Source organism: Coregonus lavaretus, assembly GCF_964263955.1.
Source record: "Coregonus lavaretus genome assembly, chromosome: 13".
Taxonomy (NCBI): domain Eukaryota; kingdom Metazoa; phylum Chordata; class Actinopteri; order Salmoniformes; family Salmonidae; genus Coregonus; species Coregonus lavaretus.
Genome location: NC_140000.1, coordinates 6,536,245 through 6,559,992, shown reverse-complemented (window position 1 = coordinate 6,559,992; position 23,748 = coordinate 6,536,245). Strand labels below are relative to the sequence as shown.

Below are 23,748 nucleotides of genomic sequence, written 5' to 3'. Positions count from 1 at the left end.
TAAACAAAACAAAATATATGTTATATTTGAGATTCTTCAAAAAGCCAACCCTTGCCTTGATGACAGCTTTGCACACTCTTGGCATTCTCTCATCCAGCTTCATGAGGTAGTCACCTGGAATGAATTTCAATTAACAGGTGTTAATTTGTGGAATTTATTTCATTCTTAATGCGTTTGAGCCAATCAGTTGTGTTCATTAGAATTACCAGCCTCAGAAATTACAGCCCAAATAAATGCTTCACATAGTAATAGAGACATCTCAAATTCAACTGTTCAGAAGAGACTGTGTGAATCAAGCCTTCATGGTCGAATTGCTGCAAAGAAACAACTACTAAAGGACACCAATAAGAAGAAGAGACCTGCTTGGGCCAAGAAACACGAGCAATGGACATTAGACCGGTGGAAATTTGTCCTTTGGTCTGGAATCCAAATTGGAGATTTTTGGTTCAAACCGCTGTGTCTTTGTGAGACGCGGTGTGGGTGAACAGATGATCTCCGCATGTGTAGTTCCCACCGTAAAGCATGGAGGAGGAGGTGTGATGATGTGGGGGTGCTTTGCTGGTAACACTATTTGTGATTTATTTAGAATTCAAGGCACACTTAACCAGCATGTCTACCACAGCATTCTGCAGCGATATGCCATCCCAACTGGTTTGGGCTTAGTGGGACTATCATTTGTTTTTCAACAGGGCAATGACCCAACACACCTCCAGGCTGTGTAAGGGCTATTTTACCAAGAAGGAGAGTGATGGAGTGCTGCATCAGATGACCTGGCCTCCACAATCCCCCGACATCAACCCAATTGAGATGGTTTGGGATGAGTCGGACGGCAGAGTGAAGGAAAAGCAGCCAACAAGTGCCCAGCACATGTGGGAACTCCTTCAAGACTGTTGGAAAAACATTCCAGGTGAAGCTGGTTGAGAGAATGCCAAGAGTGTGTAAAGCTGTCATCAAGGCAAAGGGTGGCTATTTGAAGAACCACTTTTTTATTTCATAGTTTTGATGTCTTCACTATTATTCTAAAATGTAAAAAGTAGTAAAAATAAAGAAAAACCCTTGAATGAGTAGGTGTGTCCAAACGTTTGACTGGTACTGTAGGTCTCTGACTTCTTGTCAGCAGAGCCAACAACAGCATACAGCCGTGGTGAAAAGCTTTGAAATAGGATCCATTCACATGTGTTTGGGCTTTATGATGATGATGTGTATGTTTGATGTCGCAGTCATGCAGGTAAGCAGTTTAGAACTGATGCCTACCAGAACCCCACGGTCATCAGTTCAACAGTCAACATGGACTGATAGGTAACAAACATTAATTCTGCTTGCAATAAACCAACCACTGAAACCCTATTGTTGATTTATATGTTATATTAAAGTCAGTCTTGGATAATTGTACTGGACTGTTCTGACCATAAAAGACAATCTTGACCTTGACTCAACATGAAGAGGTAAACAAAATGGTGGTGGTGTCCTATAGAAAGCTTTACAGTACTCCATAATTAAACAGATCCCTTGTGCCTTAATGTTCACCGTCAATCTGTGACCACAGTTTCTGAGTGGAATAGATGATTTGCCATTGAAAACAATGGGGCCCCACTCTTTTAGACCCCACTCTGTGGACCGGAAAGGAATTGCTTTGAACGCTGCCTAAGTAAACCGTGATAGAGAACAGAGCATGAAGGAAATCTGCATGGAGATCTGTTAGACCCAGATGTAAATATATTCAGTGGACTCTGTCCTGAACAAATGAGATGTCAAGACCGCCCTTTCAAACAGTGATTCTTGTTTGAAATGGAGGTTTGCAAATCATGACTACGTCCAGGTGCATCCAGTTAGGATGGTCCCCCGTTTCCTGAAATGCTCAACTCTTTGGGATCGGGCCTCAACAAGCGTTGATCTAAGACTCTTAAACAACCTGACACCTACAGTACACACTAACTAGGCACATACACACAGACACACTCTCTCTGGATACAGTCTGTTTTAATCGCTGAGTTGATTATTGTTGCGCTTTCTGACTGAAAAACTGTACAGTATGTTCTAGCCATTTCCAATACCCTTTCTCTGGAGTAAGTCTGACTGGACCCAGGTACATCAAGCATTGTTTGTAAAGGGAAACCTATCAGAATTGTATTTTTATTTTAGTTGGATTGCAAGATAGGACGGCATATTTGGAATCCATTTGGGAATGGTGGTCGAATCTACAGATAATCCATAAAGAGGAAGTATTTTCAAAGGGCCTTTGTCCTAAAGACATTTATAGGCTGTTTTACATTAGCTGAATCCTGTCCTAAAGAAATGTATAGGCTGTGTTTAACATTAGCTGAATCCTGTCCTAAAGACATTTATAAGGTGTTTTACATTAGCTGGATCCTGTCCTAAAGACATTTATAGGCTGTTTTACATTAGCTGAATCCTGTCCTAAAGAAATGTATAGGCTGTGTTTAACATTAGCTGAATCCTGTCCTAAAGACATTTATAAGGTGTTTTACATTAGCTGGATCCTGTCCTAAAGACATTTATAGGCTGTTTTATATTAGCTGAATCTTGTCCTAAATACATATTTATTGGCTGTGTTATACATTAGGTGAATCCTGCTGGGGAGTGAAAGGAACAAGGAAGAAGAATTCAGATGAGGGCCCTCTTCGACATGCCCTTGGTCTAGGATGTGGTGCACACATTCCATACTGCCAGGCAGGAAATTAACACTTCTGTTCCCTTCACATTAAAAAAGAAGGCACTGGCAATGTCTCAAATGGACACAAATGTCCCAAATGTCCTAAAAGTGTGACAAAGGACCAGTGTGTGTTTGTGTGTGCGCACTTAGAAAAAAGGGTTGCAAAAGAGTTCTTTGGATGACCCCAAAGGAGAACCCTTTTTGGTTCTAGGTAGAACCCGTTTTGGTTTTAGGTAGTACTCTTTTGGGTTCCGTGTAGCATCCTCTGTGGAAAGGGTTCTACATGGAACCCAAAAGGGTTCTTTAAAAGGTTATCCTATGGGGACAGCCAAAGAACCCTTTTAGGTTCTAGATAGCACCTTTTTTTTCTAAGAGTGTAGTGTGATCAGCAAATTGATATAGACATGACTATATTGAAATGGCTTGGGGGAAGGAGACTAGTGTGGCCAAATCCTCCACTCAAACAGGAGAGCCCCCTTGTTATACCTGCACAGACTGGTTTCCTCAAAAAGGTTTGATTTTAACCATCATTCCAGTGTCCTTTGCGCACACACACACACGGACGCGTGCACACACAAACACACACGCACACACGCACACACACACACAAGCAATCAGGGACCTTAGATGTTGTCTGATGCACTGCATCTGGAACTGGTTGGCTATCCGTTTACAGAGCAGCAACCCAGAGAAATCCATTTAATACAGATGCTTCATGTTGCCTCAGGTCTGATTTACTAGTTGCATGTTTGGCCACCTGTGCTCTGAAGTCATTAAATGTTGGCTCTTGATTTTATTGGGGATTTATTATTCTCCTAAATTGATGGGATGACTAACTTAGAAAGAATGCATTCTTGACTGGGCTAATGTAGGTTGTGACACCTGGCAAGGCTGTGATTGATGTGAAGAGCTGTTTTAGGGGGTAAAATAAGATAAGGATTGTGTCTTCAAATTCTAGACTATACTGGTTCTTTGTGATATGTGAGCCTTCCTTGGACGTAGGAATGATGTCTAAGGGAGCTGGCTCTTCTCACTATGATAAGTTGTTATGATAATCTTGTGCCTGGCTGAAGTGTGCAACAAATGGCGCCGAGGAGATGAGACCAACCCCTGAACCAACGGATTGGCTGAGAAAGTTTAAACCACACTCAGTCCTCTACTCTAATTGGCCAGCAGAGAAGTGGGAAATTCCCTCTGTCAGAGTATTTGAGTATTGAATCTGAAACAATGTGTTAGTTGTCTGGGGTGTCCTGCGAGACATCTCAGAGAGCCCGTATATACGAAACATCATATTTACCATTGAAGGTTTTTGCATTAATTAAAATAACTAGTATATCTTAGAAGTCGTGTTGACCTCTTTTGTTCCTAATACCAGATTTGAATTGACGCGACTTTGACAATTTTACTGTAAGATACTCAAATTGTCACGGTACCCTTTCCTCCCCCTCCACATTGCCTCCCTCCCTCCCCCCAAATGCCACAAACTATTTAAGAAATGTATAATCTAATTTAGGCACTGACATGTGTAACCGGTGTGAAATGGCCAGCTAGCGGTGCGCACTAGTGGCATTCTAATCGGTGACAACACTCTCTGAGACCTTGAAGTAGTTGTTTCCCTTGCTCTGCAAGGGCCGTGGCTTTTGTGGAGCGATAGGTACCGATGCTTCGTGGGAGGCAGTTGTTGATGTGTTCATAGGATACCTATTTCGAGCCCAGATTGGGGTGAGGAGAAGGACGGAAGTAACACTGTTGCACATGCATGAGTAGTACAAAATAATGTTATGATGTAAGAAACATTTATAAATGAAGACTTGAATGATTTTTTGACATGTTCCTGTGATTTGTAGGATGTCACAGGATGCTATGTTTAAATTAGATCGAACCACATTTCAGTTGAATCTGTTGTCAACACAACTTGATCTGATAAACAGCAACTCTCTGTGTTCCAACAGTTGATCTGTCCATGTTTGTGTTTCAAGGAGAGAGACTAGAGAAACGTTCCAACATGGAGGGGACACAGGGCCTCCTGGCCATCTTCACCATAGCAGCATGTTTTCTAGTCAACGGAGCACAAAAAACAGGTAAGCATGTTTGTCTCCTGACATCTGAATCAGTCCAGAATGCAGAACACAGTCCAGAATGGCATAAACAGAGAAGCGTTGAAGAAATACCACACAAATACAAAATTACGACCAACTCGTTGGGGGTTTAGACTGTTGAGCAGTTATAAGAAATGTGTTTTTATAAAAGCACTGTACAAATAATATTTGATTAATCGATTGATTGATTGATTAATTGCATTCATTGCATTCTTGTGGTTTAGACATGTGTAAGAAATTCCATTGGCTGACGACTGTTCTCTTCCTCTCCCAGTCTGCAAGGAAGAGGCCGTGGCAGACATCGTCTTCCTGGTGGACGGCTCATGGAGCGTTGGCTCAGAGAACTTCAAGCAGATCCGCCAGTTTTTGTACACGCTGGTCAACAGCTTTGACGTGGCCCCCGACCAGGTGCGCATCGGTCTGGTCCAGTACAGCAACACGGTGCGCACCGAGTTCCTCCTTAACACCTTCCAGGACAAACAGGACATACTGCAGTACATCAACAACCTGCCTTATATGGGTGGTGAAACCAAGACGGGCCTGGGCCTGGACTTCCTACTGAACGAGCTCTTTGTTGACCGAGCCGGGAGCCGAGTGAACGAGAACGTGCCCCAGATCGCCGTGGTGATCACTGACGGCAAATCGCTGGACAAAGTGGGGCTGCATGCCCTTAAGCTGAAGAAGCGGGGCGTCACACTGTACGCCATCGGGATCAAAGAAGCAGACGAAGATCAGCTGAAGGAGATCGCCACTACGCCTCACGACCAGCACGTGTACAGCGTGTCGGACTTTGCCGCGCTGCAGGGGATCTCCCAGATCCTCGTCCAGATGCTGTGTACTACCATAGAAGAGGCAAAGAGACCGATCTCCCAAGTGGTCCAAGGTACTATAACAGTGTATTCATTGTTTAAATTTGAAAAATATTCTTTATAAATAAATTACATTAAGTATTATTTTCCTTCGTCTCCAGAGTGCCGCAGTGCCACAGTGGCTGACATTGTGTTCCTTGTGGATGGCTCCACCAGCATCAGCCCTACAAATTTCCAGGAGGTTCGGAGGTTTCTCCACAGCTTCATCGAGGGGCTGGATATCGGAGCGGACAAGGTTCGCGTAGGACTGGCCCAGTTCAGTAACGAGATCCAGAAGCAATTCCATTTGGGTGAACATACGGACAAAAGGGCCCTACTGGAACAAGTGGACAGGCTTCCACAGCTCGGGGGAGGCACAGACACCGGCAAAGCCATTACCGTCCTTCGGGAAGAGTTTTTCACCACGGCCAAAGGGAGCCGCGCTGATCAGAGGGTGCCTCAGATTGCTGTGGTGCTCACCGACGGGGAGTCTGAGGACGACGTAGTGCCGCCAGCCAAGGCGCTAAGGCAGCATGGGGTCATTGTGTTTGCTATTGGAGTGGGGGCAGCCAACATCACCGAGCTGAAGGCTATCGCTAACAGGCCCCACGAGCATTTCCTGGTCAGCATTGAACGTTTCCAGGCCCTACAGACACTTTCTCAGGGTCTGCTGCAGACTGTCTGTGTCTCCATAGAGAACCAGAGGATGGGTAAGATACTTTTATAAGGTAACATACTGTATGTTGTAACAAATGGTGAATGTTGGACCTGCAAAGTGTCTAATCCAAGAGACTTGCTATAGTTGTACCTGTTCTAAACAAAAGTATTCAACCTTGAGAGGCAGACATTGTCTACTGCCACTTGTGCCAACATAAAAGTCTATATTAAAAGGACCACTTCTAAAAATGAAAAATTAAATATGGCATACATTCACACTGCTGTCATAACAATTATTATTTCCTTTATTTTAATATGTTTTCAGCTCTGATCCCAAAGTTCTCTGATGTCTTCTTCCTGGTGGACAGCAATATGATGCAGGCAGACTTCCAGCAGGTCAGAACCCTTCTGATGCGATTGGTCAACCAACTCAACCCGAGCAGTAAAACCACGCGCCTGGGTCTGGCCCAGTTTGCCCAGGACACCAAGGTGGAGTTCTTACTGAACACCCACAACACCAAGGAAGAGTACGTGGCGGCGTTCAAGAAATTCAGGCTGCCGCTGCGCCCCAACAGGTCTCGTTACTTGGGCGATGCCCTGGAATACGCCCGCACACACTTCTTCACCACAGCGTCTGGTGGCCGTAACGAACAAGGCTACCGGCAGTTTCTAGTCACAGTGACAGGGGGGGATTCGAAGGATAACGTGATGAAGGTGGCACGCACTATCAAATCTGAAGGGACAACCATTGTGTCCATCGGGTTGGGTGAATCTACACTTCCAGACCTAAAAGTAATGGCCACCTCGCCATTCTTTTACCAAACTACATCCATTGCCTCCGTGCTAAAGACTGTCTTTGAGACTGAAGAGGAGGTGGTCACTGTGACTGATGGTAAGGGCATTTCATTTGGGGATTTGTGGTGAATTAAGTGAATATCTGATCTCCTGTGAAATAATTCCTCATGCATAAAGGATAAGAGCTGTTGACTAACAATTTCCTCTCTATTGCAGATTGCAGTGAAGCTTCGCTGGCTGACATTGTGTTTATAGTTGATGAATCTTCGAGCATTGGAACTGCAAACTTCCAGCTGGTTCGTGGATTCATCCACAAGATAGTGGACGGCCTGGAAGTGAACTTCAACAGGGTGAGGGTGGGCATCGTCCTCTACAGCAACAAGGCCTCGGCTCAGGTCTACCTCAACTCCTTCCAAGAAAAAAGTAATATCCTTCAGTACATCAAGATCTTGCCCTACCGTCGCGGTCTCACGTACACTGGCGAGGCCCTGGAGTATGCCAGGGAGAAGATGTTTATCAAGGAGAGGGGCAGTCGGATAGAACAGGGGGTGCAGCAGGTTGCGATTGTCATCACAGACGGAAAGTCCCAGGACAACGTAACTTCTCATGCTGCTGCACTGCGCCGAGCTGGCATCACTGTCTACGCAGTGGGGATCAAGGATGCTGACGAGAACGAGCTGAGACAGATCGCTTCAGATCCCCCTAACAAGCACGTATTAAATGTGGACAGCTTTGCCAAGCTCAAGACCCTGGAGAAGAGCCTAAAGAGGAGTGTGTGCTACAACATCCTCAAAAAAGCAGTCAAAGACAACGCAAGGACATACACTGCCAAGCAAAGTGAGATCAAAATGACTCCACCAATGCTTCTTGTTGTTTAATTTCAAATCAAATCAAAATCAAATTTTATTGGCCACATGCGCCGAATACAACAGGTGCAGACATTACAGTGAAATGCTTACTTACAGCCCTTAACCAACAGTGCATTTATTTTTAATAAAAATGTAAAATAAAACAACAACAAAAAAGTGTTGAGAAAAAAAAGAGCAGAAGTAAAATAAAATAACAGTAGGGAGGCTATATATACAGGGGGGTACCGGTGCAGAGTCAATGTGCGGGGGCACCGGCTAGTTGAGGTAGTTGAAGTAATATGTACATGTGGGTAGAGTTAAAGTGACTATGCATAAATAATTAACAGAGTAGCAGCAGCGTAAAAAGATGGGGTGGGGGGGGCAGTGCAAATAGTCTGGGAAGCCATGATTAGCTGTTCAGGAGTCTTATGGCTTGGGGGTAGAAGCTGTTGAGAAGTCTTTTGGACCTAGACTTGGCACTCCGGTACCGCTTGCCGTGCGGTAGCAGAGAGAAAAGTCTATGACTATAGTGGCTGGAGTCTTTGACAATTTTGAGGGCCTTCCTCTGACACCGCCTGGTATAGAGGTCCTGGATGGCAGGCAGCTTGGCCCCAGTGATGTACTGGGCCATACGCACTACCCTCTGTAGTGCCTTGCGGTCGGAGGCCAAGCAGTTGCCATACCAGGCGATGATGCAACCAGTCAGGATGCTCTCGATGGTGCAGCTGTATAATTTTTTGAGGATCTGAGGACCCATGCCAAATCTTTTCAGTCTCCTGAGGGGGAATAGGCTTTGTCGTGCCCTCTTCACGACTGTCTTGGTGTGTTTGGACCATGATAGTTCGTTGGTGATGTGGACACCAAGGAACTTGAAGCTCTCAACCTGTTCCACTACAGCCCCGTCGATGAGAATGGGGGCATGCTCAGTCCTCTTTTTTTTCCTGTAGTCCACAATCATCTCCTTTGTCTTGGTCACGTTGAGGGAGAGGTTGTTATCCTGGCACCACACGGCCAGGTCTCTGACCTCCTCCCTATAGGCTGTCTCATCATTGTCGGTGATCAGGCCTACCACTGTTGTGTCGTCGGCAAACTTAATGATGGTGTTGGAGTCGTGCCTGGCCATGCAGTCATGGGTGAACAGGGAGTACAGGAGGGGACTGAGCACGCACCCCTGAGGGGCCCCCGTGTTGAGGATCAGTGTGGCAGATGTGTTGTTACCTACCCTTACCACCTGGGGGCGGCCCGTCAGGAAGTCCAGGATCCAGTTGCAGAGGGAGGTGTTTAGTCCCAGGATCCTTAGCATAGTGATGAGCTTTGAGGGCACTATGGTGTTGAATGCTGAGCTGTAGTCAATGAATAGCATTATCACGTAGGTGTTCCTCTTGTTCAGGTGGGAAAGGGCAGTGTGGAGTGCAATAGAGATTGCATCATCTGTGGATCTGTTGGGGCGGTATGCAAATTGGAGTGGGGTCTAGGGTTTCTGGGATAATGGTGTTGATGTGAGCCATGACCAGCTTTTCAAAGCACTTCATGGCTACAGACGTCAGAGCTACGGGTCGGTAGTCATTTAGGCAGGTTATCTTAGTGTCCTTGGGCACGGGGACTATGGTGGTCTGCTTGAAACATGTTGGTATTACAGACTCAGTCAGGGAAAATGTCAGTGAAGACACTTGCCAGTTGGTCAGCACATGCTCGGAGTACACGTCCTGGTAATCCGTCTGGCCCTGCGGACTTGTGAATGTTGACCTGCTTAAAAGTCTTACTCACATCGGCTACGGAGAGCGTGATCACATAGTCATCCGGAATAGCTGGTGCTCTCATGCATGCTTCAGAGTTGCTTGCCTCGAAGCGAGCATAGAAGTGGTTTAGCTCGTCTGGTAGGCTTGTGTCACTGGGAAGCTTGCGGCTGTGCTTCCCTTTGTAGTCTGTAATAGTTTTCAAGCCCTGCCACATCCGACGAGCGTCAGAGCCGGTGTAGTACGATTCAATCTTAGTCCTGTATTGACTCTTTGCCTGTTTGATGGTTCGTCGGAGGGCATAGCGGGATTTCTTATAAGCGTCCGGGTTAGAGTCCCGCTCCTTGAAAGCGGCAGCTCTACCCTTTAGCTCAGTGCGGATGTTTCCTGTAATCCATGGCTTCTGGTTGGGGTATGTATGTACGGTCACTGTGGGGACGACATCATCGATGCACTTATTGATGAAGCCAGTGACTGATGTGGTGTACTCCTCAATGCTTTCTGAAGAATCCCAGAACATGTTCCAGTCTGTGCTATCAAAACAGTCCTGTAGCATAGCATCTGCGTCATCTGACCACTTTTTTATTAACCGAGTCACTGGTGCTTCCTGCTTTAGTTTTTGCTTATAAGCAGGAATCAGGAGGATAGAGTTATGGTCAGATTTGCCAAATGGAGGGCGAGGGAGAGCTTTGTATGCGTCTCTGTGTGTGGAGTAAAGGTGGTCTAGAGTTTTTTTTCCTCTGGTTGCACATTTAACATGCTGGTAGAAATTAGGTAGAACAGATTTAAGTTTCCCTGCATTAAAGTCCCCGGCCACTAGGAGCGCTGCCTCTGGATGAGCGTTTTCCTGTTGACTTATGGCCTTATACAGCTCATTCAGTGCAATCTTAATGCCAGCATTGGTTTGTGTTGGTAAATAGATGGCTATGAAAAACAGGAAAAACACACATAATAGTACAATTGGTTAGAGGGCTGTAAAACGGCAGCCATCTTCTCCGGCGCCATTTGTAGAGGAATGTAGATAAAGATGCGGTGTACGAGATGACACCAGTGTTTTCTTTTCTCTTTCCATTCTAGGCTGTTTGCAGACAGACGAAGCAGACATCTTCTTCCTGATCGACCAATCTGGAAGTATTAAAGTTCAAGACTTTGCTGACATGAAGAAGTTTATTAACGAATTCATACCCACATTCCACATTGGGCCGCATCATGTCCGCATGGGTGTGGTAAAGTACTCTGATGAACCAGATCTTGAGTTTGACTTGACAACCTACCTTGACCAACTTTCAGTGAAGAATGCAGTGAATGGTATCATCCAACGTGGAGGCGGGACAATGACCGGATTAGCGCTGACCTCTATGGGTCCCTACTTTGATCGGGCTAAGGTCACCCGTAGTCACAAGGTCCGCAAGTACCTCATTGTCATCACGGACGGGGAGTCTCAAGACAACGTGAAGGTTGAAGCAGCAAAGCTGAGGGCGCAGGGCATCACCATATATGCAATTGGGGTGAATCAAGCCAACGATACACAGCTGCTGGAGATTGCTGGCAGCCAAGAGAATAAGTTCTTTGTCAACAGCTTTGACGCACTGAAACCAATAAAAAATGAAATCATCACAGATATCTGCTCCCCTGATAGTAAGGCAATCTCTAATGTTTTTAAGTGTTGCATCTTCTTTTCTGATTTCAGTAAAAATATGAAACACCTCGTCTCTTGCCAGGGATTGATTATGAGCACACACTGAGTTATAACATCAGCAAAATTACTATTTGTTCTCTTTTCACAGTTTGCAAGGACATGCAGGGGGATGTCCTCTTCTTGATCGACAGCTCAGGGAGCATCAACAACGAAGACTTCCAGAAGATGAAGCTCTTCATGCAATCCATCATCAACAAATCTGTGATAGGCCTGGATAAAGTGCGCGTGGGCATCATACAGTTCAGCATCAACCAACAAGTGATCTTTCCTCTCAACGAGCACATTGATAAGAAAGGCATGTTGCAGGATGTACAAACAATGCAACAGTTAGGCGGGGGCACACACACCGGCAAAGCCCTGTCCTACACCTCGCAGTTCTTTGACCCACCGAAAGGGGGGCGCACTAACGTGAAGCAGTTCCTGATTATTGTAACCGATGGTGAGGCGCAGGATGAGGTAAAGGCTCCTGCCAAGAAACTTCAAGACAAGGGTGTGATCATCTACGCCATTGGGGTGGTCAATGCCAACAATACACAGCTGCTGGAGATCAGTGGCGCACAGGAGAGAGTCTACTCCGAGAGGGACTTTGATGCACTCAAGGCTTTGGAGAGGCAACTGGCATTGGCAATCTGTGATCCGGAGAGAGGTGAGTGCCACTTGGTTCACGAAACATTACTTAAAAGCAGCAATGTGTTCGCATTTCTTAGATTTTGACATTGATATTTTCCTCCATCTCTTCTTCTCTTCCACCAGAGTGTGTGAGGACGGAGATCGCAGACATTATTTTCTTGGTGGACGGCTCCACCAGCATCAGCAAAGAGAATTTTGCCATCATGAAAAACTTCATGATGTCCGTGGTCAATGAAACCTCTGTTGGGGAGAAGCAGACACGCTATGGTCTGATTGTCTTTTCAGACAACCCCAAGTCTATATTCACGCTCAACGAATACAAATCTAAGAGAGACGTCAATAGTGCCATCACAAAGCTTATAGAGCCCAATGGAGACACCTACACTGGCAAGGCTCTCAATTATTCCTTGGGTTATTTTGGTGCACAGTACGGCGGGCGAAAGGCCCTAAATGTCCCCCAGTGGCTGATGGTGATCACAGACGGTGAGGCTACTGACCCCAATGACCTAGCTGGGCCAGCCAAGGAGCTACGGGACAATGGGATCATAGTCTATAGCATCGGTGTGGTTAGAGCAAATAAGCAACAGCTTGAGCTCATGGCAGGGGACACGAATAAGGTTTTCTTTGTGGATGACTTCCATAAACTAGACACACTGCACAAAAATATTTCCTTGGAATTCTGCAACACCAGCAAACCAGGTAAGGCAGAATGCAACTGTAAAAATATCTAAACTGAAAGCATAAAGCCTGTTGAAATTAGATGGTTCAATATGATCTGATGTCTTCTCTTCTCCTCTTAGTCTGTGAAAAAACGCAGGGGGATCTGGTCTTGTTGATTGACAGCTCAGGGAGCATCAGCACCACCGACTTCACTATCATGAAGAAGTTTGCCTCAGACCTTGTTTCCAGCTTCAACATTTCAGAGCAGTCGTTCCGGGTGGGAGTCGCCCAGTTCAGCAGTGATCCGAAAAAGGAGTTCTTCTTGAATGAGTATTACACAGAAGCAGAGGTGAACAACCAGATAAACAAGATGAGTCAGATTAGTTCCACGACGAACATTGGAAAGGCCCTGGACTACGTCCGTACGGAGTACTTCCAACCAGCTAGAGGGAGCCGTATCAATGCCAAGGTCTCTCAGAACCTGGTTGTGATCACGGACGGACATTCAAATGATGTTGTTGTGCATGCAGCAGAGGAACTCAGAGTCATGAACATTGAGGTGTTTGCCATCGGTATAGGGAAAGATCACAAGCCTGTTGAGCTCGGGCAAATCACTCTCAATCCGGAAAGGGTCTTCTCTGTGCAGAACTTTGCCAGCCTGGACAAGATCAAGAAGAAGGTGGTGGATACTATATGCTCCTCCAGTGTACAAAAAACTGATCCGAGTGAGTTAACAGTATGCCCGTTTTCTTTCCTTTCACTCCCTTCCTCTCTTTTCTCTATCTGTCTCTATCTGTCTCTCCTGGCTCAATGTAAAACCCTCATCAAAGAATGCTTATTAGTGTTTGAAAAACAGGCTATTTTACATTGTCTCTCATATTATCCTTGAGTAAACCTCACACATAAAACTTTTGGACTTGTTAAAGGGGTTCATTTGGATGACAAGTAATAATGAGTGTGTCTGTGTCCAATAGGCTGCACCATAGACATCGCCATGGGGTTTGATATTACACGCAGGGCCACCGCCCAGCGGCTCTTCGATGGCCAAGCCCAGCTACAGAACTTCCTGCCACAGATCATCCGCTATGTGTCCAGCCTGAAGGGCCTGTGCTGCGTGGCGGAAGACGGTCCCATTCAGACTAACATTGGCTTCCGTGTGGTGGAGCAGAACGGAAAGGTTCTCTACGACTTCGCATTCGAGATGTACGACGAGAAGATCGTGGAGAAGGTTATGGCCCTGCAGACCTCCCAGACGACATACTTCAACTCCTTCCTCCTGCGCTCCTTCCGCGATAAGTTCCAGAATTCCAATGCTGGTGTGAAGGTGGGCCCAAACACTACATGTCTCCTGTGTGGTTGATCCCAGGCTCCAAAAGTTAATTTCTTAATATCTTTTGTTGGTTATATCACATTGTAATAACAATGTCACAACAACTTTGTCCTTTAGGTGCTGGTGATCTTCTCAGACGGACTCGATGATGATGTGATGAAACTTGAACAAGAGTCGGAACTTCTCCGCACTAAAGGTTAAAGAACCAGGGGCAACCCACAGAAAGTGAAACATTTAAGAAAATTCATGAGACAAAAATGAACATTAAAATCAGTTATTTTATCTCTGTCTTCCATATCACATTTCAGGAAAAGGTATCAACGCCCTGCTTACAGTCGCCTTAGAAGGGGTCCAAAATGCCAACCTTCTTCAGATGGTGGAGTTTGGGCGAGGATTTGGCTACAAGCAGCCACTCAACATAGGCATGCACAATGTGGGAAACACCCTGTTGACACAAATAGTAAGTTCATCATTTTGTGACAACAGAATCAGAACAACCCTTTTAGTTGTGTCTCCCTGTGTTCTAGTAATACTGTATGTCACTTAGACTGGCTAAGACTCTTTGGGCTGACATGTAAGTCCTTTATGTCTCTATCTACAGTAATTCTATTTCCAGTCATATCCCCAGCCTTAGGGATAGAAAAGTATTTCTGATATGTCTGAGTATTTTGGGTCATACTGTACAATGACAAATGTTTGGTTTAGAAAAGGGGATTAAGTGATGTTGTTGAAGGATGTCAGGATGTCAGAAATGACAGAAATGAATTGTGTTCCTGTTTCAGCATGTCAGGATGGAAGTATCAAAACTAGAACTCTGCGATCATGGGAAATGGGACATAGAACCCCATGAAATAGAGTTGTCACTTAGCAACAGAAGCCACTGGAGACAGGCAAAACAGAGCAGTGACATTAGTGGTAGTTTTTAGATTGGCTTTTGAGATGAGTGCCTCCAAAGGTGTCTCCAATTATGAGGGTATGTCAACAAATGACATATTGGATTTCATAACACGTCTTATTCTCTCTCTTTCTCTCCCCCTCTTTCTGCCCCCAGGACACAGTGGCTGAGAGGGAGTGCTGTAATGTGATGTGTAAGTGCACCGGACATGAAGGTATCCGTGGCAACAGAGGAGGCCCAGGCACAAAGGTGAGGCCCTCTGAGCCTTCTTTAAAAAATGATACAGTGTTTTAGATGTGACGTGACACAGTAAGTGAACACTGTTGATATACTGTAAAGAAGATGTGGGTGTATGTACTTCCTCAGTCCTCCCTTTGCCAGTTTCAGTTTCCTTATTTGCTCTTCGTTTCTCTCCTAACAGAGTCAGCCAGGACCAAAAGGACACCCTGGCTTCCCTGGCGAGGAGGGGGGAATTGTAAGTGTGTGTTTTCAGGGAGGGAAGAATAATTGTCAGTGTGTTATTCAGACATCTGACAAATCAAAACATATGAGTTGTGGATGGTGGGCAAGGTCTACAAGTCAGTTTAATAACATGTGACCTTTGACCTTTAAACCAATGACCCTTGTCCTCGCTCTCTGATTCCCCACAGGGCGAGAGAGGTCCACCAGGTCCCACTGGCCCACAGGGACTACAGGGCTGTCCTGGGAGGAGAGGCCTCAAGGTGAGCAGATGGACTACTGACCAACCAAAAATCTATGTTTATAGACTGTCAGGTCTGGAATGTTTCCCATTGGATGTCTTCCCAACATCTGCTTTTAGATCACAGATTACCATGACCCGAGGGCAGTTACCTGTCCAAGATAATCCCATCTAATCTGAACCATAACACAGGGCAGTTACCTGTCTAAAATAATCCCACCTAATCTGATCTCTGAACCATGACACGGGGCAGCTACCTGTCCAAGATAATCCCATCTAATTTGATCTCTGAACCATGACACGGGGCAGTTACCTGTCCAAGATAATTCCATCTAATCTGATCTCTGAACCATGACGCGGGGCAGTTACATATCTAAAATAATACCATCTAATCTGATCTCTGAACCATGATGCGGGGGAGTTACCTGTCTAAAATAATCCCATCTAATCTGATCTCTGACTCTGCTTTTTTACAGGGCTCAAGAGGCTACAGAGGGAACAGGGTAAGTGTATGAGGCTGTTGATACCACATTCACACAGCTAAATGTAGTGTACAGTATAAACCTTTCTAGCTGCAGTTTACTAGGTATTTTGTCTTTACCGATGGAAAACCAGGTTCACCATGGTGCTTTTTTTTTCATTGTGTGGATGTAAGTGTTTGCTGTTGCTGAGTGTGTTCTGAATCAGTGTGCACATTACCATGGCAGGGTGATGATGGAGACCATGGTCTTGATGGGGTTGATGGTGAACAGGGTCTGATTGGAACAGCTGGAGCTGCAGGAGAGAGAGGAAACCCAGGAAGCCCAGTAAACACATCCTCTCATATATTTCACCAATATACTACTCCTATGTCACGAATATACTGCTCCTATGTCACTGATATACTACTCCTATGTCACCAATATACTACTCCTATGTCACTGATATACTACTCCTATGTCACCAATATACTACTCCTATGTCACTGATATACTACTCCTATGTCACCAATATACTACTCCTATGTCAATGATATACTACTCCTATGTCACCGATATACTACTCCTATGTCAGCAATATACTACTCCTATGTCACTAATATCATTCTCCTATGTCACCAATATCCTACTCTTCCTCGATTCTCTTCTCTAATGTCTAACCTTTTGATGGTGGGTTCTCTTGCAGGGCAACAGCGGCCTCCTAGGAGAGCCAGGAGTGAAGGGGCAGCGTGGACTTAGAGGTGACCCTGTAAGTTACATAAAACATGGACCCCATTTAACAGTGCAAATGATTTAAGATGGTTTAGGGCTTAGAGCCTGCTTGTTTTAAGTTTTTCCTTTCAATTAAGACCAGGTGAGGGGAGTTTGTTTTACTAATCAGTGACCTTAATTCATCAATCAAGTACAAGGGAGGAGCGAAAACCCGCAGACACTCGGAATGAGTTTGGAATGAGTTTGGAATGAGTTTGCCACGTGGTTTAGACTAACGAATGCAGTGTTTCTATATCTTGTTTTCTAACTGCTACTTAAGGTTAGTCTCTGGTCTTTTAGGGAGACTCTGGCGTGGACAGCATTGTCGCGGGTCCCAAAGGAGGAAGGGGAAACACAGGGTTACCGGTATGTAGCATGTAGTTGGTATGTAGCATGTAGTTGGTATGAAGCATGTAGTTGGTATGTAGCATGTAGTTGGCATGTAGTTGGCCACTGTCAATGTACTGATCTAAGAATCAGAATCACTTATTCACCAAGTTCATTTGCATGTACCAGATCAGTTTAACTGTCTCTTTCTAGTGAGTAAAGCAGGATTATTCACTTACCATCCCGGAGGGTGATAACACTGCTGTTATTCACATCCTCTCTCTCCCTCAAACACACTCCCTTTCTCTCTCATCTTCCATTCCACACTGACAGGGAGACCCAGGAGAAGAGGGCCGTCGAGCAGAAAGTGGAATCGTTGGAAACCCAGTGAGCCAAGTTTCATTTCTGCTAAGCTGTCCTTGTCCTGTTACACTGATGTTGTCTCACATTTTTGGTCAATTGTCACGTGATGATTATGTCCCATCTTCTGCTTTGTAGGGCCCTCAAGGAAGAAGAGGTCTACCTGGTCCAAAGGTACAGTAGGCAGCATTATCAACAAAGCTACTTCATGAATAACAGTCCCTAGGATTACTATCTATCTATATTTATGTCCCCATTTGTATGTTCTTTGTGTGTGTGTGTTTGTGTGTGTGTGTGTGTGTGTGTGTGTGTGTGTGTGTGTGTGTGTGTGTGTGTGTGTGTGTGTGTGTGTGTGTGTGTGTGTGTGTGTGTGTGTGTGTGTGTGTCCAGGGAACACCAGGTGATCCAGGAGATGTAGGACTCCCAGGAATTCCTGGCCCTTCTGGACCACAGGTAAGTAATATATACCCATTCCCCTCATCCACAACTCCACAGTAATACTACTGCTGATGCACTTCTGTAGCGTTTGAAACTGTCCTCCCAGTATCACAGATACAGTTGCTGAACATGTTTCTCTCCTGTGTGCATAGGGTATAAGAGGAGACTTGGGCCAGCCCGGACCCAGGGGCCTGCAGGGTTTACCTGGACCTCAGGTCAGTTTTCCTACCGTTCTACTTCCATTCCATCTGACCACATTGAAGATGCCTGATACGTAGATCCTACTGTTATGCGATGTTGACATGTAATGATGGCGTATGAATGGCTTTTCCCTCAGGGGACACCTGGAACTATTGGTGGTAAAGGATCCATAGGAAGGCGAGGGATGAATGGACAGAAGGTGCGTTGCCTTTGACCTTTGTAAATACAGTTTACAATACAAAACATTAGCCATCTTGGTAGGACAATTTGTTACCAGAGCTGCAGTGCAACTGAAACTTACTATATATAGACACAAAAGAATTATACATAAAAAAAATGCCTGTAAAATAATGTTTTATAGCCCTTCTTCCAACCCAATGCTGTGTGGTTTCCTCACAGGGCCAACCTGGGGACCCCGGAGACAAAGGAGCCCTTGGAACACTTGGGCCCAGAGGGATGCCGGTAAGGTGTTGCCTTGTCATTACACACTTTACCTGCACGCACACATACACGCATATACACACTGTAAGACTGTGGTGTGTTTGTAAGGTCATGTAAGAATGGGACGTGATGGTGTGTTTCCTTTGATAAAGGGTCTTGATGGCAGTGATGGTCATGGACCTCCCGGGCCCCAGGGAATGAAGGTAAGGTACACTTACTCAGTACTCAGATCAACAGCAGCTGTCAGTAGACATAATAGTAGTTGATGAGTGCATTGTTTCCACTTTGGAGCAATTGTAAAAGTTTGTAAATGTACTTTGTAGATTATAAAATAAAATGTATATTTTCATCCAAATGAAGGTCGACGACCGAAAGCTTAGCTACATGAAATACATTTGCATCTGACTGGAAGTCTGCAGAGACTTTTCCCTATTTCTCTAGTTTTTCCTTTTTCCTCCAGCACCTTCACTAATCAGATCTGGTTCTGAGGTAGATTCTGCCTATTGTCTTTTCATCCAAATGAAAGGATTTTAATATACAGTAGATTTGTATTACAGACATGTTTGATGGACACTAATAAATCATTCCTTGTGAATTGTGTTTACTTTAAAGGGAGAGCCTGGTTTCCATGGTTACCCTGGATTACAGGTCAGTTATTGATTTAAAATCTCCACTTTCAGAATGAATAAGAGAACCAGGCTGGAATTCAGTCATGACACATTGCATTCTGAAGCTCACAAAAAGTAAACAACACCTTTTTTCCTGTTTGTCGTCTTCAGGGTGAAAATGGTGATTTTGGAGTCAAAGGAGGTCCAGGCCCCAAAGGAAACCAAGGCAGAGCGGTGAGACACACACTATTGCTAGAAGACCCAAGAGCGCCCTGTTTCACATGCATTGCTGCAATTGTTCAGCCAATACGGCTACGTTTTTAGTGCCCAGAACAGTCACACTTTATTTGGATAGTCCCAGTGTACAAAACATTAAGGACACCTGCTCTTTCCATGACGTAGACTGACCAGGTGAATCCAGGTGAAAGCTATGATCCCTTATTGATGTCACTTGTTAAATCACCTTCAATCAGTGTAGATGAAAGGGAGGAGAATTGAGGGTGTTCTAATGGCAAAATGGTGGGGGTGCAACTCAATATTAGCAAGGTGTCCTTAATGTTTTGTACACTCAGTGTAAATGCTCTACAGATGGTCCTACTATCAACAAACTATATGTTGATAACCAACTGCTTGCTAAGGTTACAGTTAGGGTAAGGGTTAGGTTTAGAATAAGGGTTAGGGTAAGGGTTAAGGCTAGGGCTAGTGGATAGTTAGTTGATATGTTGTTGACAGTTATTGAACATCTACAAACCATCTACAAACTACCTTCTTGGGACTAACCAAATAAAGTATCACCCCCAGAACTGTATATACTCACACATATGTACTCTTTGACCCAAGAACAGAGATTCTAACACCACTGCTTAGATTCTGAGGGGTTGTACTTCAAACCTTGTGATTTTCACTTGGGCCACAGGTACTTGTATGTGTTGACATGTATAAAATCTTCTGTTAAAATGGCCATATGTTACGATGTGATTGAACCAGGGGAACTCGGGCAGATCGGGTGAGTCAGGAGACCCCGGATCCATTGGACCACTGGGACACACTGTTAGTATATCATTTGCGTTTTTTGATCTTTAAAAAGCACTTTACAAATCCCATGTATTCTTTTTTTGTAATTATTATTATTTGTTTCAAAAGAATAATAATAGTAGTTCTAGTATTGGTTGTTATTCCAGTAAAAGTATTGGTAAGATATTCACTGTTTACATGTGGATTTATGACTAATTCTCTATTTCTATTTAGGGCCCTAGAGGCAGACCAGGAGAGAGAGCAATGTCTGTATGTGCATTCTGTCTGATCTAAAGATTTAACTATATCTTTTTTATATAGAGAATCTTGAGAGCTATTTAACATGTTATTTTATTTGTCTCCCTAGGAATGCCAGCTGACCACCTATATCCGTGACAACTGTGGTAAGCCCTTGGTATTCAGTATGAAAATGTATGCGCTCGCTAACTGTAAGTCGCTCTGGATAAGAGCGTTTGCTAAATGACTCAAATGTAAATGTATTCCTACTCTATATTTTTTGTAAGAAAAATATCAGCTGTGTCAATTGCATTATTGCTGCTAAGGTCATGTTTTCATAAGCAAAGATGAATTAATTGCTAATTTTGTCTCTAAACGATTATATTTTTTTCCCCCAAACAGCATGCTCTCAAGGTATGTCTCCATTAACCCTTTATCGTCCAAGTAAATGTATGTACCTGACTTATTGCACATTGACTGTAGATTCTGGTGTAATCGAACCAGAACTCTTGGCAAAGTGATGTTATGAATGGTTGTCATTCAAAATAGTTGTTTTTCATCTCCCTACCACTGCCCCCTCACCCCCTCTCTCTGTCCCTCTTTCCCCTTATCTCTCTTTCTCTCTCTCTGTACCTCTCTCCCTCCCTTTCTCTCTCTCACCCAGGCCAGGCAGCATGCCCAGCCTACCCCACAGAGCTGGTCTTTGCTCTGGATATGTCACAGGATGTGCAGCCTGCCGCGTTCGAGAGGATGCGCTCAGCTCTCCTCTCCCTATTGGACGATGTTGCCATCGCCGAGAGCAACTGCCCGACGGGTGCACGTGTTGCCGTGGTATCCTACAGTGCCAACACCAAGTACCTGATCCGATTCCAGGACTTCCAACACAAGTGGGAGTTGTTGGAGGCCATCCGAAACATCGCACTGGAACGAACGTCCAACCGGCGCCATCTTGGGGCGGCCATGCGCTTCGTGGGGCGCCATGTCTTCAAGCGGATCCGTAAAGCGTTGACGATGAGGAAGGTGGCCGTGTTCTTCACCAACGGGCCCTCTGTGGACAGCGCTGCCATTGTTACGGCCGCCATGGAGTTCAAGGCCCTGAACATCGCTCCTGCTGTCATCGCCATGAGGAACGCCCCCGATGTTCAACGGGCTTTTGAGGTACAATTACAAACAGATGCTTTCTGGGAAGGGGTAGTGAACAGGGGCAGTAGAAAGGTTGGTGGATTGAAATGCAGCCCATGTGTGTTTTTGTTTTGTTGTGGCGCAGGCTGATGACACGGGCAGCTTCATCCTTGTTCGGCTGGTGGATAGGTCACAGGACCAAAATGCTGTGCTGACAAGAATCAAAGATTGCGTCATCTGCTACGGTAAACACACAGGGACAAAATATTTCCCTTTGAATTACTTTATTCCAGCAGTTGAAGCACAGAAACTTTAGTCTTATTTGGTGTCGATGTATGTCTTGCTCTTATGGTTAATTCTGCTGTAGAACCAATGTTCCCCTTGGGCATAAATAATACTGTTTTCTACTACTACTACTACTACTGCTACTACTGCTACTACTGCTACTACTACTACTACTATCTCTAAGCTCTGGTTCTGTGTGTCCATCAGACCACTGTAAACCAGCCCAGGAGTGTGACTTTACTGATGCTCAGCTGCCCCTGGTGGTGGATATGGACCTGACCCTGGTGGTGGACGGTTCAAGGGAGATCCGGGCCGACCAGTACGCTGGTGTCCAGGAGCTTCTGGGCTCAGTGGTGAAGCAAGTAGCCTGGAGCCCCAAACCCGGCGTCGCTGACGGCCGTGCCAGGGTGGCACTTCTCCAGACCAGTGGCTCTCTGCTCCCCCAGACTTCCCTGACCCAAGCCGTCAAGGTAGAGTTTGACCTGCAGAAGTATCACAACCACATCAGTCTAGAGACACACCTGAGGAACATGCAGCAGCAGGGAGGAGTGTCGTCTCTGGGGCAGACCCTGGAGTACGCTCTGACCGAGGTGTTCCTCAAGGCCACCAGGCCCAGGAAGAGTAGAGTGGTGCTGGCTGTGGTGGGGGCCGAGACAGCCGACTGGGACCAGGCCAAGCTGGCCTACATTTCCCAGAAGGCCAAGTGTAAGGGCGTTTCCCTGTTTGTGATCACGGTGGGCGACCATTACAACAGCACCCAGGTGGAGGAGTTGGTGAGCACGCCGTCAGAGCAGCACCTGCTCCATCTGTGGCACGTGAAGGAGTGGGAGAGAGGCTACGCACAACGCTTCTTCAGAGCCTTCCTCAGGGTCCTCAGCAGTAAGGAACACTAACATGCTTCTTCATCTGGTTGTCTCTTGAGGGAGAGATAATTATGCCAGAACAGATCATACATTTGAACATGTGTTCTGATCAATGAGTTGTTGTTGTGTGTGCTACCGTGTGTCCTAATGCTCTCACTCCTCCCTCACTATTTCAGAGGGAATGAACAGCTACCCTCCTGCCAATTTCAAACTCAAGTGTGAGCTGATGGTGGGACAGGAACAAGGACAGGAACACGGACACGGACAGGGACATGGGCACGGACACGGACACGGACACGGACAGGGACATGGACAGGGACATGGACAGGGACAAGGACAGGAACACGGACAAGGACATGGACAGGGACAGGGACAAGGACAGGCAGAGTGGGAGGTGGGGACAGAGGACGAGGAGGAGGACATGGATACGAAGCAGGGGGAGTTCCTGGAGCACACAGGTGTATTTCAGACTCAGACAGCTCTTGACCAGGTTGACCTTATACATGCCTTCTCCAGGGGAGATGGAGCCACTTCACCCCCCCGGCCACAGCCAAACTCAAATGGTAATCAGTAACCCCACAGTTATAACATAACTTATATTTCTCTCTCCCTCACGTGTCCCCTCTTATCCCACTGCGTGAGTAGTCTCAGTTTACGACCGCGTGCTGCATGTCTTCCTTCCCCGTTTACAAACCCGCTTGTTCTGCTTTCAGCCCACTGTAAGTTGGATGTCGATAGTGGCACCAACTGCGGGGACTATGCCCAGTGATGGCACTTTAACAAAGTCCTCGGTGCATGCTCACCCTTCTGGTACAGCGGTTGCGACGGTAATGCCAACTGTTTTAGCACGGAAAACGAATGCTTCGAGATGTGTGGCACTTACAGTAAGTCACCCCAGCCCTCTACTGCTACCACCTCTACTGAACATCATGTGGATATCATAGATATAAAGGTCTGTTAGGCACAACCTGAATTACAAAGGCTGTTGTACTGTTGGTCAAATGCTGAAGTACATAATGCATTCTGCATGAGAAGAGGACACTAGTTATTCC

General features: G+C 45.6%; 1 protein-coding gene across 1 annotated transcript in view; it reads left to right on the top strand.

The window, feature by feature from the left end:
- The window catches only part of LOC311140195 (collagen alpha-6(VI) chain-like), a 29,725-nt gene that overhangs the window by 4,196 nt on the left and 1,781 nt on the right, over positions 1–23,748 (top strand). The window contains exons 2-37 of the mRNA XM_084175140.1: positions 4,654–4,755; positions 5,048–5,656; positions 5,744–6,331; positions 6,604–7,170; positions 7,290–7,910; positions 10,735–11,295; positions 11,445–12,002; positions 12,110–12,685; positions 12,787–13,371; positions 13,621–13,970; positions 14,094–14,172; positions 14,285–14,436; positions 15,028–15,120; positions 15,293–15,346; positions 15,522–15,593; positions 16,048–16,074; positions 16,279–16,377; positions 16,736–16,798; positions 17,101–17,166; positions 17,461–17,514; positions 17,626–17,661; positions 17,878–17,940; positions 18,078–18,140; positions 18,263–18,325; positions 18,526–18,588; positions 18,720–18,770; positions 19,180–19,215; positions 19,347–19,409; positions 20,163–20,225; positions 20,424–20,459; positions 20,557–20,593; positions 20,829–20,840; positions 21,091–21,584; positions 21,694–21,793; positions 22,041–22,712; positions 22,873–23,259. Of these exons, the coding sequence (XP_084031266.1) occupies positions 4,680–4,755; positions 5,048–5,656; positions 5,744–6,331; positions 6,604–7,170; positions 7,290–7,910; positions 10,735–11,295; positions 11,445–12,002; positions 12,110–12,685; positions 12,787–13,371; positions 13,621–13,970; positions 14,094–14,172; positions 14,285–14,436; positions 15,028–15,120; positions 15,293–15,346; positions 15,522–15,593; positions 16,048–16,074; positions 16,279–16,377; positions 16,736–16,798; positions 17,101–17,166; positions 17,461–17,514; positions 17,626–17,661; positions 17,878–17,940; positions 18,078–18,140; positions 18,263–18,325; positions 18,526–18,588; positions 18,720–18,770; positions 19,180–19,215; positions 19,347–19,409; positions 20,163–20,225; positions 20,424–20,459; positions 20,557–20,593; positions 20,829–20,840; positions 21,091–21,584; positions 21,694–21,793; positions 22,041–22,712; positions 22,873–23,259 (8,089 nt within the window). The 5' untranslated portion in view covers positions 4,654–4,679. The remainder of the gene's footprint in view (positions 1–4,653; positions 4,756–5,047; positions 5,657–5,743; positions 6,332–6,603; positions 7,171–7,289; positions 7,911–10,734; positions 11,296–11,444; positions 12,003–12,109; positions 12,686–12,786; positions 13,372–13,620; positions 13,971–14,093; positions 14,173–14,284; positions 14,437–15,027; positions 15,121–15,292; positions 15,347–15,521; positions 15,594–16,047; positions 16,075–16,278; positions 16,378–16,735; positions 16,799–17,100; positions 17,167–17,460; positions 17,515–17,625; positions 17,662–17,877; positions 17,941–18,077; positions 18,141–18,262; positions 18,326–18,525; positions 18,589–18,719; positions 18,771–19,179; positions 19,216–19,346; positions 19,410–20,162; positions 20,226–20,423; positions 20,460–20,556; positions 20,594–20,828; positions 20,841–21,090; positions 21,585–21,693; positions 21,794–22,040; positions 22,713–22,872; positions 23,260–23,748) is intronic.